The 17,971-nt window shown below is 40.7% G+C and overlaps 1 protein-coding gene across 1 annotated transcript in view; it reads right to left on the bottom strand.

Moving 5' to 3' along the window:
- The window catches only part of METAP1D (methionyl aminopeptidase type 1D, mitochondrial), a 27,336-nt gene that overhangs the window by 1,014 nt on the left and 8,351 nt on the right, over positions 1 to 17,971 (bottom strand). Inside the window, 4 exon segments of the mRNA XM_035896255.1 lie at positions 17 to 114; positions 9,686 to 9,849; positions 13,578 to 13,620; positions 14,295 to 14,443. Of these exon segments, the coding sequence (XP_035752148.1) occupies positions 17 to 114; positions 9,686 to 9,849; positions 13,578 to 13,620; positions 14,295 to 14,443 (454 nt within the window).

Genomic DNA, 17,971 nt, shown 5'->3' with positions numbered 1-17,971 from the left:
GGCGGTGGCCGCTTACCGTGGTGCCACACCTCGGGGTGCCCGTGGAAATACGACCCGATGCCGTGGCCGATGAAGGAGGGGCAGACCTGGAAGCCTCCCCGCTGCACCACGGAGCTGCGGGGGCAAAGAGGACAGCGTGAGGGAGCACACTCCGACCACCACCTCCGCTAGCCGGCCCCAGCCCTGGCCCCTGTCTCTGCACAGGTACCGGCAGCAGCATCACCCGGCTCCTGCAAGCCTTCGCCCCCACCTCAGTGCCGGGTCACCACTTTGCGCCTGCTCTGAAAGACAGCATCCATCAGAGCTAGCACCGACAAGCCATCGTTAGGTTTCAGAGTTAACACACCTGCCAGCAGAGGCTGCTAGTTCCTGTGCCAGCCCCACTGTCTGAGCAAGACGGCAGCACATCATCTTCCTGTCTGATGGAGGGTAGCCTTTTCCATGAGCTCACTGGGAGCTCGTTTTAATGTGGGACAGCTAAACAGCAGCGAAGTGATGCAGCCGAGGCCCTGGCCCATTGCCAAACTTGCAGCCCCTGTCGAGTCCTCCCTACGTGCAGAGCCCTTGCTGGGCCGCACACCCACTGCCTGCACCGGGTTTTCTGCAGAAGAGGGTCCTGCTGCCGACAGGGAGAGTTAAGAGCCCTCCCACTTCCCTTTCGGAATACAGCAAACATTCAGTCCCCAAATGTATTGCAACTCCAGCAAATCTGTTCACGCTAATTAACAATGTATTTCTAATGAACCCCTCACCGCTGTAGCAAAACTAAATCATTAAGAAATATGGCATTTCAGTTCTGCCTGGGAGATCTGTCCTGCTCTTTGTGGCCTGCCTCAGGCAGGAGTGTCTCCGAGAGCTGCCTGCAGGAACACATCCTGGCACTGATCCCTACCCATGTTGGGCAAGCAAAGTCCTATCCTGATCCCTAAAAACTGGAAGACCTGGAGAAAAGCAGGGTGTCCTCTGGCTGCTGGCTTCACTCTCAGGCTTTGCCCTTACTCAAGCAGTGGTGGAGGGGGTGACTTGAGGCAGCTCAGCCAGGAAGGCTGCCCACATCCAAAACAAAAAAATGTCAAGATTTGGGGGGACCTGGAGGTAGATTACAAGTGACAAAGAATCTACCCCTGTCCCTGCATGTATCACCCCCACACTATGTCTAAAAGCAAACAGGAGCAAGACAGGAAGGCACTTAGCCTGAAAATATTTCACTTACAACATTAAAGGTTTTCATTTGTTTTGTTTTAAATCAAGGTAGGCACTTAAAAACTTCGGGTTTGCCTATGTTTACAACTTAACAAATGCTTTCTCAGAGTTTGACTACAGGTGGAAAGGCGGAAAAGTTAAGGAACTCAAATAAAGGTGTAAGCTCTCAGAGAAATTAAAGCGTGTTTTAAACCCCATCAGGAGCCTTTTATTCAGGTCCAAAGCAGCCTCAGCTTGCTGTATGCAGTAATCCCTTTGCACACCAGGATCCACAGACCCTGCAGTGCTGGTTCCAGTGCCCACAGGTCACCGTCCCAGAATTTAATGCCACTGCAATTGAGGGACATGGTGCTCCACCACAGTGAAACAGCAATGAGAGAGGAGAGTTGGGTCAATGGTTAACAATGCTGCAGTGTTCAGACCTTAAGAGCATGTTTTAATAGGATTTGTGTATTAGCTTTTACCTACCATCGCCCTGATACAAAGACTCATCACACTTCTTTCATTAACTCTGGAGAAGAATGGAAATTTCAAGTATAGCTGCCCCCAAATTCCTAAGTACCAGCAAAGAGGGTTACCAATAGGGCTAGAAATTTGGCTTCATTTGGTTGTATTCGAAGTCCAGGTTTTTATCTTACACATAATTTATATGGGAAAAAGACATGAAGGTTTATGCAGAGAAAAAGTCCTACAGCAATGGAAAAGTCTTTCTCCTGTGTCTTTCTATCATGTCACCCACGTCTGGGTCAGAGACTCAGTCCACTGGCTATGACGATGCTGAAGGCCAAGGAGGAAGCACAGGGAATGGTGAGGAGTTAAAAAGTGAGATTACTCAGAAACATACACAGAACGAAACGGAAGATCTCTGGTGACCAAGCCCAGAGCAATGTGGGTAATGATTCCCATACAGGTGAAGCAATTCTCTGAAGAGAGATGGGAGAAGCTGTCCACGGAACACGTGATAAGCTTTTCTTTCACCTTCTTCTGCAAGTCTTTTTGCAAAAGCATGACCAATCCCACTGGCTTTGCTGACGTCCTTACTCGGTATCCCAGCCCACTGAAAGAGCATGGTAATTTTTCGAAATGATTTGCATTATTACAGGATTTTTACCACCCCCACCCCCAAAATCCACCTTCTGTAGCAAGACAGAAGGCTGTTCTTCCCCAGCACCACGGCTACCTACTCTCCTGCGGGCAGGGCAAGCTCTTGCCCCAGCGCTCAGCTGGAGCCGAGGAGGGTGGCAGCCGCAGCAGCTGCGTGCTGGGCACCGGGCGTGCGAGTGCTGGGGCACACAGAAGGCAGCGTTAAGACAGCATTCTGTCCTCGCGCGGTGAAAGAAGTGGTTCTTATGCGTTTCAATGGTGAATTCTGCTGCTTTCTTGCCAAACAGCTTGAAAACAACTCTGTTGGCATCAGTACCTCAGTGGTTACTGTCTTGTGATCAAAACAGGGGATCTTGGAGCTCGCAGGGCTTTGACATCTGCACTGACAGATGCCCCTGCCCCCCCCTAGACTTAATAATGTCTCCATACAGAGCTTGGGTATTCCTTACATAAGAGGTAACGTGGCCAATGAACCTGAAGTGACACAGAGAAAACCCATGGAGAAAATAAGCTTCAGGTATGAAACTCAGCCACGTTTAATCTGGTTTCAGTATTTGCATGTGCTTCAGAAGCACCTCATGGGGAATTTCAGTCCAAAACTACTAGCTTTACTTTGGAGTAATTAAAAAATCCTAGTGAGCTCTTATATCCTTGTGGAGTTATAGTGAAACATCCAGCTTTCACAAGAAACAAAGCTACTAACCCCAGCTACAACTTGCAAAGGTAATCCTGTAAATGCACATGTATATGTTGGCTGTAAATGCTGGCAGGGAGAACTGAGAGAGAGCTCCGAGAAGAGTGAACTGTTGATCTTGGCCAGCCTCTCTGGCCTCCAGGACTCCTGGGCTGTGGAATCTGGTTACAAAATCAGGATGTCATGGAGTGGAGCATTTTTGCCCAAGTTTGCCATTTGCTGCTGACAACAGCTCAACATTTTGGTCTTGCTGTCTCATTGCCCTGCTCAGGATCTGTTGGCGGTGGCCTTTCTTTCCAGCCTTCCCTGGAAGGCACAACCTTTCAAGATTGCAGCCCCAGCTCCACGCGCTGCTCCTTGCAGACAGGCAGCGTAAGATCAGGCAGCCGGAGGAGTCCTGATTGCAAGGGGGAAAGCAGTAAAGGCGGGAGGCAGGAGTCGACACGGCTGAGCTGGGCTGCCTGGCATCTGCCGTGGGAAAGGAGAACTGCACTGCTGGGTGAATGTGCCAGTCTGCCAGTTCCCCTTGGCCGTGGGGCTTCCCCCAGCCAAGTCACTTCCAGAACAAAGGCTGGGGCAGTAGAGCCACGCTGCACCAACAGCATCAAGAAAGAGAAAAAAGATTCTTCAGAATAATGGTTGTTAAAAATAGCCATTGACAACATTTATCATCACACATTTTACTCTTTGAGCCACGTTGCATGCTTGGGCAGAGGTGAATTGGGCAGGATTAAAAGCATAATCATTTAATGAGCCCAGTACTTGATTTTATGTTTTGCTGCCATGTGTTCCAGCCCAGTGGCTGCGGAGTCAAGAGTACCTGCAGTGCCGCTCCTCTTTTGCTGATGGCAAAGCCAGGCAAAGCGTCTGGTGTCAGGATGGTCCAGCAGTGGCCCAGCTGGTAAAGGAACATCACTGAGGGCCAGGCTGTCCACCTAAACCCCTAGGCAGAGCCCCTCGTATGGTGGTATCATGCTTCTGAGAGTGAACAGAGACAGGAGAGTTGGGTGTCAGTTGCCTCCCGAGCATCCTCTTCCCATGCGGCCAGACGACAGCTAATTCTCCAAAAGGAGGGATAAATGTGGAGATGTGCATTGCCATCCTGCCAGCAGCCCAACAGTGAAAATGCCACAAAGCAGCAACAGGCAGGACCGACTCTCTATAAAGCTCTCCCCAATATTCTGGAGCCTCCCCTGAAAAGAGCTCTTGGGTGAATGGGATAAATCCCTCCTGCTAAGAAGCTGAAAAGCAGGTCGAAAGAATTTCCACAGGGGGCTGGCCCTGTGCAGATAGCCTCTAGGAGCGTCTATGGGATAACAGGCATCCCAACTCCACAGGAAAAACCAGTCGTTCAGTCTTAGGACTGGAACTCCCCTTTTTTTTTCCTTTTTTTTTGGGGGGGGGAATGACCCCACCCCCAAACCTGCATTTTATTTTTACCGAATTTTGTCACTTTTTCCTCAAGGCAGATCTGGCCCAGTATTCTAAGCCCTCACCAAAGAATACAAAGTGAAACAAATCTCATTTTCAGCATTGATAGCAACTGCCTCTCTGGGCTCTTGGTGGCACGAGGGAAGAGGAGATGGCACAGGCTGCCTGGCTACCCAGGCTGAACATCCCGGTGAACCAATTCCCAGCCAGGGATGCTACCCGCGCAGTGCCAGCTCCTCTCCCCAGGGATGAAACTTTATCATCAACAGTCTTGCAAAGCAGCTTGATATGAATGGCTACAGTTGCTAAACAAACTTGTCTTACACCTCTGGGCAGTGAATACGCTTAGGAAACACTGAAAGCAGTAACAGACCTATGATAATTGTCTTCTTACTTAGGGAACCACACGAATGCATCGTTTTGTTTTTTTTTTTTCCCAGTTAGAAATAATCACGTTTTTCTTAAAAATGTTGTTAGCAAAATGACCACTGAATGGCATGTTTGCCTTTTTTTTTTTTTCTTTAATTCTTGAAAACAGCACCACCTTAAAAGAGATTTGCTTGCGATAAAAATATTAATTTTGAATAGTACCACATTATTGAATTTGAGAAAAGACAAAATTCTACTGGGAAAATATGAAAGTGTTTTTCTCTTAAATACTAATCCTAGACTGAGGGAATGCACAAGTTCAGGGATTCCCTATAATGACAATAAATGTTGAGGTATAATTAGTAATATTTTTGAAAGCCAACAATTGTTTTTTGAAAGAAAGGTACATTTTAGTTTCAAACTGGAACACAAATTACTGTATTTTTCTTACAATAGTGCTGAACTTTTATTTGAGGTTCTCTGTTTCTGAAAGCAGACATGATGGATTGAAATAAAAGATAATTTATTGCAATGCTTACTTTCAAGTGCAGAGAGAAGCAGTGTAATTGTAATTTACAGTAGCTGTCAAGGAAAATCTATCACAGATGACATTAAAATGACTTATTTTGCCTGAGCCACTTATTGTTTAAATGTGCATAATCTGATAGAAACAGATTTTTTTTAAAATCTGCTTTATATTGTTCTAAATTAATATCAAAACATATACTTATGAGTTAAACATTTTAAACCATTTATTAATACTTTCATCACTACTATTTTTACTTAGGAGTTGGAAATTGGTTTATTTAACTATCACGTTTATGTTTTTTAGCTCTCTACACTCACAACACTTCCATGTACCTCAAATCACTGTCTCAAAAGTAGATTTCAAACTAGATTTGTTTCTGTCTGAAAGAGAAATGTCATAAATGGTAGAAGAAAATGGAACCTAGGGCCCAATTCTGTTTCCACTGGAGCTGACCGACAGTTTTGCCACCACCTTCAATAAGAATATGTTAGGAAAGATTCAAATTTTTCTAAGCAAAGTAACTCATGAATCCATGCAATCTTTTATTTGCAACTTGTAGCTGATGAGAGAAGGAACTGCTATCCAAGAAATACTCAGTATCAGCTACCGAGCTTCCGTAACAAAGACTATGTTAGAATACTGAATGCAAACTTACCTCTGCAATATAATTATTCCCAAACCTATTGTAGAAAGGAAATATTCTGATTATTTGTGCCTAAGATACGTTCTGCATTATCACTTGAGTATCTTTGTAGAATATATTGATGACAGAAAACTAGACACATTTCCATTCTGATAGGCCTAAATGTTTTCAGCTTGTAGGTGCTTCTTCTCAGGTATTTATGACATATAACTCTCCTGAAACTTAACGTTTTGATATATGTATTATGTATGTACGTCTGCCTGCATGCAAATGTCAAATGACAAATCACCAGAAACATGCAGCTTCACCAAACCAAGGTGATCTTTCAGCAGAGGCAGTGTTAAAGTAGTTCTAAACAAATCAGTACATTTAAATCATCTACACGATAAAATCTTGAGAAATAAAGTTAATGACCTGCTATTTCATATGTAGTTTTGAACACCTACTAGCTTCGATTAATCTGCTTTTCAAAGGGGGCGCTGACTATATATTTACATTTTGCAAGTAAACTGACCTCCGTACCAACACAGCAAAAATCCAATGTCACATTCAATTCTGTTCTTAGCTCTCTACACTCACAACACTTCCATGTACCTCAAATCACTGTCTCAAAAGTAGATTTCAAACTAGATTTGTTTCTGTCTGAAAGAGAAATGTCATAAATGGTAGAAGAAAATGGAACCTAGGGCCCAATTCTGTTTCCACTGGAGCTGACCGACAGTTTTGCCACCACCTTCAATAAGAATATGTTAGGAAAGATTCAAATTTTTCTAAGCAAAGTAACTCATGAATCCATGCAATCTTTTATTTGCAACTTGTAGCTGATGAGAGAAGGAACTGCTATCCAAGAAATACTCAGTATCAGCTACCGAGCTTCCGTAACAAAGACTATGTTAGAATACTGAATGCAAACTTACCTCTGCAATATAATTATTCCCAAACCTATTGTAGAAAGGAAATATTCTGATTATTTGTGCCTAAGATACGTTCTGCATTATCACTTGAGTATCTTTGTAGAATATATTGATGACAGAAAACTAGACGCATTTCCATTCTGATAGGCCTAAATGTTTTCAGCTTGTAGGTGCTTGTTCTCAGGTATTTATGACATATAACTCTCCTGAAACTTAACGTTTTGATATATGTATTATGTATGTACGTCTGCCTGCATGCAAATGTCAAATGACAAATCACCAGAAACATGCAGCTTCACCAAACCAAGGTGATCTTTCAGCAGAGGCAGTGTTAAAGTAGTTCTAAACAAATCAGTACATTTAAATCATCTACACGATAAAATCTTGAGAAATAAAGTTAATGACCTGCTATTTCATATGTAGTTTTGAACACCTACTAGCTTCGATTAATCTGCTTTTCAAAGGGGGCGCTGACTATATATTTACATTTTGCAAGTAAACTGACCTCTTTTTTTTTTTTTTTTTTTTTTTTAATACAGCTAGAATTAATGTAGTGAATCTGTAATGAAATGCATTATCCTGCATGGAGATTTATCAGATTTTCCAACTGAATGCCATGCTTTGCTAGCACTAGCTGGAGTTCACCTGCATGTTGGTGTGGCGTGTGGCTCTTTTTTGTAAAGAGTTAAGTTGAACACAAAAAAAGGGAACAAAGGTCAGCACCCAGCCGCCACTTGAATGTGAGATTTTTCTTTTTATTCCCCTTGATGTATACTAGGCTCTGTGTTATTAGTCTTAATGATGGAAAATTGTAGTGTTGATACAAATCTTTTTTTCAAAGTAGTAGGCGGGAGCTCCATTTGTTAGTAAGTTTTTTTGTGACTAAAAGCCACGGACAGTACATTTATGTAGCAGTAAAAGGCCTAGATGCTCTTTCCATAGCAGAGCTAATTATTCCTACTGTGACCTTACTGATCTACCCTGTTCCTAGTACATCTCATCTGCACGCCTGTTCCTCTGTGTAGATGGTGTCAGAGAATATGAAAAACCCTATAATGAAACCATTTTCATGATGGAGAAAGGCTACTGGAGTTGCACTTGCTACAAAGAGGCTCAATTATATGAGTAATTGTGATAATTTTCTACATTCATAGCCTTCAATGGGGAAAAAAGAATGAGAGCCACAAAGGAAAATTACTTTAACAAGAAAGTACAGAGAGTAAAAATGGAAGAAGAGACAAAAAGGGGGAAAAAATAACCAGAAAAAAAGTTTAAAAAATAGATCTGGAGGGAGGAATAGCAAGACAGGGAGAACAACAGAAATGCTCAAAAAGCCTATGTGCAGCTGTGTTGCACAATTAAATTGAATTTTTTTTCTGCAGTTGATGAATGTGACTACTGCAAATGTGCCTCTGTAGTTAGCTATCATTTGTTGTTCCGTGACAGGAAAAGGATAATTACCTCTCAGAGAGAATCAAAGGCTGACATGCCCTTTAGACACAGCCATGAATGCAGAGCTCGATAGAATGCTTGAATAAGAATCCAGTGTTCTGTGCCCCCTTCTACTCAAGAATAAATTTTGTTAAAATGCAAGAGCACCACCAGTAAATTTGTTGAACCCTAGGTGTTCAAAAATATGAGGTGCATCTATCGACTCATCCCATTTGCAAAAATAAAACTACATTTTGAATTCACTTCTATTATATTCATGGACAGTAAGATAGTGAGATATGCATTAAATTTCTTTTCCCAGTAGGGGTCTGATTCAACATTTCCTATGAAAGAACAGAAAGACACTATCCTTTTTCTCCAGGCTAGTTAGCCTATAATTTAAAACTGTCAAAAACACAATTTTATACAAAGTCTTCAATAAAAGCTTCTCAGATATAACCCAAAGAGGTTTTACTAAAGTTTGATTCAGACTCTGTTACAATATTTTTAAAGCTATAAATACATCTAACTGATATTTTGCCGTTCTCTTTTTTCCTTAAAGTATTTGAAGATTTACAAAGAAAAAAAAAGCAGCATCCTTTCAAGGTGACTAAGCCTTGCAGCTTTTAAGTAATCAGAATGTATTCAATAGCATGTTGGGACCATTAAAAGTCCAGTGAAGTATTGCTTAATGAAATGTATTCGATGTATGTCTATTTTTTTTGGCAAACATTTTAAAATAATCCATAGGTACTTTCAAAAAACTAAGCCGTATTTTTAGTCAAAACTGCCAGCAGAAGAAGAGTCATGACTGCATTTATGCGAAGGCTCGAAGAGATGCAAAACAGGGAAAAATCTCTGAATGTGAGCTCTTTTTTCCCTGTGACATTAGCATGCACTGCTCTTTGTAAGATCAGAAGCTCTTGAGTTAAATATTTTTGTACTTTTTAAACAAAGAGACTTATCTATGTTGACTAATTCCTTTGTAACGTTCGTTATTGCTATACAATGAAAACAATGGTTTCTAACCTTCTTAGATCGTTAGACAGATGTGGTGTGCTTTCGCACACAAATAAAAAATAAACAAAAATCCACTGCAAATTACATCTGTTAATTGAAATCTACCGTCCTTATGAATATCTTTGACTCTTCCTACAGTTATCTTTGCTGACCCTAGTGTAATTCACTTTAAAAAAAAATAAATCTCTTACCCAAAGAACAACATTATAGCTTGGCAGTTCACATACTTATATCAGACTGAAATGATGGTTTTGAATCATAAAACATGTCATCAGCTTTATACCAAACCACCAATAACCTTTGTCCCACTTGCCAGCCCTCCCTTTACTTGTCAATATAAGGCTTACCTGATTGTGTTTCCAATTACAGAGAAGGGAGCCCCTGGTCTGCAAGCTGCAATTGCTTCATCTCTACATTTCCTGGCAACCTCCACTAACTTTTGACCAGATTTATCCACATTGCCCACCAAAAAGGTTTCAGAAGTGTCACCATGGTAGCCATTGTAATACACCTAAACATATGCAGAAATGTAAAGACATTTTCTCGGTTTCCATTCAGAAACAGATCGTCTCCTTTATTAAATCCATTCTTTCTAAGATCGAGCTATATATTGCAACAAACAGACCACGGGTAAGCTGTATTTGTGAGAATGAGACCGGAAAAGCAAAACATTGCGGGGGGGTGGTGGAAAAAAAAGGCGTGAAAGATTGCAAGGCGCACAAGGGTTGACAATTAAGAGTTCCAGAAATGCAGAAGTTGTGCATCTCTGCCCAGCAGTGCGCCAGACGATGACATTGCTCAACCACGAGACATGAGGTTAACTGGACTGTATGCAAGAAGATGGGTGGGGGCCGTGCTGGGCTGAAGAGGCCCTTGGGGGCCCCTGGGTGCCCACCTGCCCCAGCTGCCCACCTCTGGGGCCAGGGACCTGCTTGCAGACTGCAGGGGTAGGGCATCAAGCTCTGTTGCTGGCCATGGGTGCTGGGAGACTCATCTGCACGGCAGCCAGCAGGGGGACCCGTCCCTCTCCAGCCAGCATCCCCGGCGGGGTTTTGAGGTGATGCTGTGAGCTGGGCGAGAGGCACGTGCTGCTGCCAACGTCCAGAGGGAGCCCCATGGAAAGCACGGGCCAAATCCAGCGCCTGCCATTGCATGTTTAATCTCATTTTTAAACTACAGTGTGGCATTAACTTTGGATTTTACTTATGATTTCCAAAGATAAATTTTGAAAGAGAATAAATGTGCCGTTCTGGCATTGCAGTTTCATGTCCTGAAAATGTAGCACCCTGTTGAATTAATTGTACCGTCTTTTTTTTTTTTTTTTTTTTTACTTTTAATAGGTTTTAAGCAAGCAGGATGTGCCATGTCTCAGATCAGCACTGTAGGGTTAAATTAAGTAATTTTTAGATTCACAATACAAGCTTTCTCATATAAAATCTTTCCAAACTGCAGCATGAAGTCTTGTACTTGCCATATACTTAGTGGGTTTGGACACCTACATTTTTTTTTAATATTTTTGATGTTCTAAAACATTTTTTTTCCCCCGAACAGTGGGAACTATCTTTCTAGGACTAATAACTCACAAAGTTCGAAGCACTGAACTTTTGCCACTGGCGAGCTATTTGTGAAAGACAGACTCACATTCTTTTTGGTCAGTTCCAAACTAAAAAAAAAAAAAGACAGTTTATCCCAAGGCCAGGTTTGTGTTCAGGCCGAGATGTGAAGAAAACACAGGCAGTTAGGAGCAAGTGGTGTTTTAAAGAAAGGTGAGCGCCAGCAAGGGCCCAACTGTGTTGCCACCACTCCATCGGAGAGTGGCTGCAATTCCCTGCTCTACACCTTCCTCTGCCAGCCCAGACTGCCACTTTTTTTTTCTTTTTTTTTTAATTTAATGCCCATTGGGCAGGTTTTAATCTAGCTAGTTCACATTTAAACTGAGCTACTTCATCTTTAGCTCTAGCAAGTACAACATGCAAAACCCCAGCATTAAACATCATCATCCTGGAAAAACAAATGTAGATTTAAAACATAGTAGAGCTTAAAAATAATAATATTTACTGCAGCCCATCAACTGCAATTACATATTTTTGACATTAATAAGCTACAACGACAGCAACTGTAACACACTAACTCCTTAAAAGTCAATGAAAGAACCAAACTGTAGGAAACATTAACCTGGTAATGGCTGGCTGAAAATTGCACTAGGCTGAGGATTCAGGGATAGATAAGGCTATTGTTTCTACACTAAATTACATGTTAAAGGCTATATGATTCAAGCCAATAAAATTTGTATTTCATCTATGAAATTCTACCATCTTAATTGTGCAAAAATGGATTTTTTCTTAATATAATTTGTACATAGTGTGAGGTGTTTACACTTAATAACCATAATATTATTTAATAATTTTATAGAACCTGTACACAATTATAAACAATTTGTTGTGCAATTTACTTTGATTTTTATTCTGTCCATCTGTGAAACGTCCCAGTTTTGCTCGTTACAAATAAGCTAAAAGATCAGCTAGCAATGCTGAAAAGTAGTATTTTTTTCCTCAGCTATTTTGGAACTGAGCAATTACCAAACACAGCTCAGTTCAGTTTTAAATGATAAAAAAACCCTTATAAAGATAATCAGCAATTCCCATCTTTGCAGGAATCCTCACATTCACAGAAATGTCAAGATTTATTTTATTTTATGAGGGTAAACAGAAAACAAATAAAAATATGTTTTCAAAAAGACCAGTTAGACATTATTTGTAAAGCAGAGTGGACAAGAAATGCACACCACGTCAATATAAAAATGTTTAGTTTAGTTTACCATGGAAGGTATCTGTGATATGAATCTACACTTTTTTTTAATCTAAGGTGTCATTATTATTATCCTGACAGATGAAACAAAAAAATAAAATTACCCTTAATGAGATACAAAGAAATCAGATGTTAAATCCTTAGCTGTTGCAAACTCATTTAGTCTAATAAAACGAGCACCACTACAACAGTTCACCAAAGTGAAATGTAGGCCAAAAATACATTTTTTAAATGACAGATTGTGCTGCGTAAACCTGATAGCCAGAATTCTACAATTAGAAAGTATGGAGATGAGGAAGAATTTAGAAAGATTAAAAAACCAAACCAAACCCAACCCAGATCTGTATCACACGTGAGTATACCATGGGAAAAAGGTCACTGACCCTAATTTTAATAGAAAAAATATTTTAGAAAGCTTGGATCTCATGCTCAGAGGTAGGTCTGCTGGAGTTTTCTTCGCTTCTGCCAGTATGAAATTTGGGCCCATGGAAAATAGTATCAAGTTACCAAGAGTTTCTGTAATGATTAGAAAAGCTTGTTTTTATGAGATGTTACTCCCTTGCATATGACATATTATTGCAAAGTAACGGTGGGATTCAAAAGACGTCTGTATTCATATTGGAAATAAACGGCACTTTGGGAAAATAAAAACATGCACGGTAAAAAGAAAAAAAGCTTCTGCAAGAGAAATTTTTTTTTTTCATAAATGAAATGAGAATTAGGTTTCCAGTTTCCATACTTTCTTGGTCCTAAGAAAATCCAGCCAGCGTTTATTTAAATAGCTATAATTGACCATTCTCTGGAAATATTAAGTCACGGTTATATCACACTATTTCTGTTTCTGCGCAAAAGGTTCAGGGCTTTTATACCAGAAATGGAACACAACACTACCTTCGGGGATTTTAATAAATGTAGGGAACACTGCTAGCAAAAGAGTTGCTGTCCAAATAGACTGACATACACAGGCCAATGTAGCCTCTAATGACAGAGTAAGATAATGACAGGCCCCCGGAAGATCAATCTTGGCAGAGTGAAGGAAAAATGCTGGCTTTCTTCATGTTAGCTCATCTCATACATATCTATCTTCAGCTGCTGCCCAGTACTGTGGTGCTCTGCATTAACTACACAGTGGATCAATAACAATTACACCTTCTCAAAAACATGACACATAGCAGGATTGGGTTGACATTTCACTTAGGCCAACATTGATCTCAGTGCATCTGATTCCAGTCCTAAATTCAAGTCAGGCCTGGGTCTAGCTGGAATAAACACACAGTTAAAAACAAAAAAGGAAACCAGCTGCTTGTGCCTTGGCTCAGAAGTAAACAGCACATCCATCTGTGCATCCCCCATCTCCAATCCACTATTCTTCCTGTTGCTATGAGTGATTCTAAAGTTGATCAAAGACTATTTTTTATATGAATTACTCACCGTGACATCAATGTTGATAATATCTCCATCCTGAAGAGGTCGACTGAAACATAAACAGAAAAAAAAAACCAAACAGTGACAGACAGTTCCCAACAAAGGCAATATAAGAATAAACACCTAATGACACATACATAAAAAATCAGGGGGTAGATATTTTGTGATGGAGGAAGGCAGAGGCAAAGAGAATAACCATTTTTAATGTTCAGCTCTCACTACATAGAGAACAGGTGTAGCTGAATATAAAATAATGAGAAACAACTACGAGAAAAACATATCAACACCTGAAAAATCTACCATTATGTTTATTCTTTTTCTCTCACTAGGGTTCAGATTTTACTTTGTGAGTAGCTGAATGTATTGCAAATAAAAAAAAACCCCACATAAATTCAAATACATTTATTCCTTACCCTATACTTATTTTGCTGGAGGGAAAAAAAATCAGACTGTATTGTTTTGGGTTTTTTTTCTACACACTAAATTCTAAAGGCATTATGCTATTTTTTGTTAAGTGTCTGGACAAACAGTAATATTTTTTTCTGTTTCACATACATTTCTGTAACATCTGTCAGCATTGTATGATAACATGATATGCATCTGCAATACGTTTAGATATGACATTTAGTTAAGCTGAAGTATGTTCAATATTAAACACAATTTATTAATTTCAGTTTAACATTTTCATTCCCGGTGGTAAAATATATATTATTGGGGAAATACCTGTCAGGAATACCATGACATACCACGTTGTTTACAGAAGTACAAACAGATTTTGGAAAACCTCCATAGCCCAGAGGTGACGGATAGGCATTCTGTCTGATTATTTCATGATGAACAATGGAATCTATTTCTTCAGTTGTCATGCCAACCTAAAATATCAAACATAACATCCCGTTAAAAAAGCAAAGATAGTTTCTCATATTTACTGAATGTGATTGCAGCCAAGCGTTTCAATGAAATCTTGGAGGTTTCAAATGCATTGCTTTTGTACAAAACACAGAACTGTCTGTTATACTTTATTGATAACTGGACCTTTTTTTAAAAGAGAAAAAGGTTTTAAATAACGCATGCAGTAGAAACGAGCACTCAAAGGTTCCTAGAAAACCCAAAATACTGACTACTTCCTTGCTGTTCTTTTTTCCACATCTGCTTTCTCAACGACACCAATTTTCCATGGCATCTTGTTTCCGTAGCTGCTATAGAAATGTCTGGTTTCAATGCTTTCAGTCCTTTAAAACACAATATTACTTTCCCTTTTTATTTGTAAAACAAAGGATCTTAATTCTTGTAACTGCACAGTACATTTACTATAATGTACCCATGCGCTTTATTAAATTGTTTCCCAAGTATTCTTTAATTTTATAAAAGATTTAAATATTTGGCTTCATATCTTGAGGATATTTTACCTGAAGTTGCCATAGCCTGGATGTGAATCTACAAGCGCTTATCCACCATTTTTAGAAATCTTCACTTTTATGTTTGACGTTTTCTAGATTCATCTTTTTTCTCACTATTTTAAATATTAAAAAAAAACCCTCTCATAAATCATTCAGCCATTTTCTGAGTATCCATGGAGTGGAAAACGCACACGCTTAAAATAACATTCTTCTCGCTTTTCTTTTGGATCGACTCTGTCTCTGGAATGGTTAGAGCTGAAATTTGAAATGTGGTAGGGAAACCTCCCTCATTGAGAAGAAGTGCCTTTGAGGGTTCCTCTGCAAATTGATTTTGATTTGAATGAGTTTTGAGCCTTTGAAAAATCGTACTTCATACACATACACTACAGTAGCTGTGATTTTGGAGGACTTTTTAGTAACACGTGGAATATAGGTAGGCTGTGGCGCAGGAGGCATACTTATCCATATATTGAAATATTCCGTGATCACGCACAGTGAATACAGCCAAGTGCCCTTGTGTAGTGTGCTGAGGATAAAACCAGGTCTATTTGCTCAGCTTGTCTGTTTAACACGAAAACATGGCTGGGCAGATGAGGAGCGATGAACCTGCTCGAGACCAGGATTTGGGGTTACTGTGCAACCCCCCCTGCTTTGCAGTAGCCATTGCAGCCTCTGCGCTGGGATGGCAGCTGCAGCCCCGATGCACTGTCTGTATTGGATACTGCAGCCATCGGTTCTGGATAAATACAGGTTTGATGCTCTTGCCTTTGCTCACCCATCTATCATCTACAGCCCACAGGCAAACCAAACCTTTTGGACACTCAGCAGACAGATCTGTGCTCTCTGCATGGCAGGCTTACACACTGTGAAAAGTACTGCTTTTAACAGTATCCACTTTACTTTTTAAGGAGCTTTTGCTAGCTGGGCAATGTTGGGGAGGCACCTACTGCACATCCCATTCCTTATTTGGGACGGTGCAATCTGATGGTACCTAACAAAATACTTCCATGTCATAGAATTTGGTGCTTTATTCCCAAGTCTTTAACTCAAACCCAGGAAATGCTACTATATATAATACCATATTGTATTTTTAAGTCCCACAGGCAGTAAATGGTAACATCAAACCCCTGCTCAGCACAAACTTTGTCCCTCTGTATCCATGCATTGTAATGCACCTTTGTTATACTGGGGGACATTACTGCCAGCTAAATAGTATATTATTTTATATATATAAATATATATATAACATATAATATATAATATAATAATATAACCAGCTAAAGCACAGGCGAGAGCTGGTTTGGAGAGCTGTGTGCAAGGTGGGTTCAGCAAGACAACAGGAACAGGTGGAGGGATGGGGCTCTTCAGATAAAATAGGAGTGCAGAGTCTACCTTATGAGATAGCCTAAAAGAGCTTGGTTTGTTTAGTCTGGCGCACTGAAAGCTGTAATAGCTCTATTACTGTGTGAAGGGGACAGACTCAAGGAAAGGCTGTTTAAATTAAAGAGCGGTGTTGGCACAAGAACAAATAGGTATAAACTGGCGACGCGCAGCACCAGGCTGGAAAGCAGAAGACGCTCCCTGTCAATGAGGGAGGGTTTTGGAGAGTCCTCCCAGTCAGGGGAGTCTTGGCCAAACACTTACTGGTGTAAAATGGAGCTCACCACCTGTCTGCAGCTGGCCTGGGCAGCAGTCTCAGCACCACTACTCCAAGTGCCACCTCCATCCCAGTCAACAGCTCCTGGTCACGTAATTCTTACCTTATACACCTTCTTGCTCAAAAACATTCATTACTTGTATGTAGTAATTTGCTAGATATAAGGAAGAAATTCTTTACAATGAGGGTGGTGAAACACTGGAACAGGTTGCCCAGAGAGGTAGTGGAGGCCCCATCCCTGGAAACATTCAAGGCCAGGTTGGACGGGGCTCTGAGCAACCTGATCTAGTTAGCGGTGTCCCTGCTCCTGCAGGGGGGTTGGACTAGATGACCTCTAGGGGTCCCTTCCAACCCAAAACATTCTATGATTCTATGATTCTATTATGTTTGATTTGGCAAATACTATGAACCACATCATAAGCTATACCACACTGCATACATATATATTTTACACATGATAACAACCAAAGAGTATTAGTGAAAAACTGCTCTCATTCAAAACCCACATTGAACCCTGATCCTTCAGAAACATGTATATGCCCTTAACTTTATGTAAGTTTCACTGTACTGGAAAGTAATTGCACATAAAGAAGTTAAACATGCACGAGCATATGTAAGATTAAAGCTTCAGGCAGTTTTGTTATTGGCCATCCCAGCTCCAGAATTAAACCTCTGGGAAGGTGCGATGATAGCTGAAAGAAAAATGCATGGTAAACCATTTTAAGTCAATGACATTGATCTATAGTCCCCATCTATGTCTGCATCTCATAGCTACTCAACCCATTTTAGTCTATCCAGTATGCTATTACATGAAATACCAAGGCAAGGCTAGAAAAGCACTCCTTCATCTGCAAAACCTGGTAGGAGGCTCCTCCTAGTACATTTTAACTTGGGAGGTATCCCAAAAAGCATACTGTAGAAACATTACCAGAAACCATGAGGCTTTATTATCAATGCACTCTGGAAAATTGAGTGGAATTTGGCAGCTGTTTTTTCCAACAGCAGCTTTACAAGTTGCGCTGGACCCCGCAGGACAGCGAGGGGCTGAAGGATGGACAGGAATGGAGGAGGCAGCCCAGCCCTTCGGACTTGCACACATGCAGAGCTGGAAAGCACAATGTACGAGGAAGATGGGCCATGAAATGAAAGGAAAAAATGTAGCATGGGCCTTATGAGAAACTCACGTGATTTGGCACAATCTGAACAGAGGGAAATTACAGAGAGACATTGCACCTGAGCCAGCAACTCACTCTAAGTACTATATAGGTCCAAACAGGCATACCATGGACTGAATGAAAACTTAATAAATCCATCTTTTTTCAGTATCTAACTTAAAGTTGGAG

This window comes from Egretta garzetta, unplaced genomic scaffold (genome assembly GCF_000687185.1).
Source record: "Egretta garzetta isolate BGI_Z169 unplaced genomic scaffold, ASM68718v1 scaffold16, whole genome shotgun sequence".
NCBI lineage: Eukaryota > Metazoa > Chordata > Aves > Pelecaniformes > Ardeidae > Egretta > Egretta garzetta.
The sequence above is the reverse complement of the archived record's forward strand: the minus strand, read 5'-3'. Positions and strand labels throughout refer to the sequence as shown.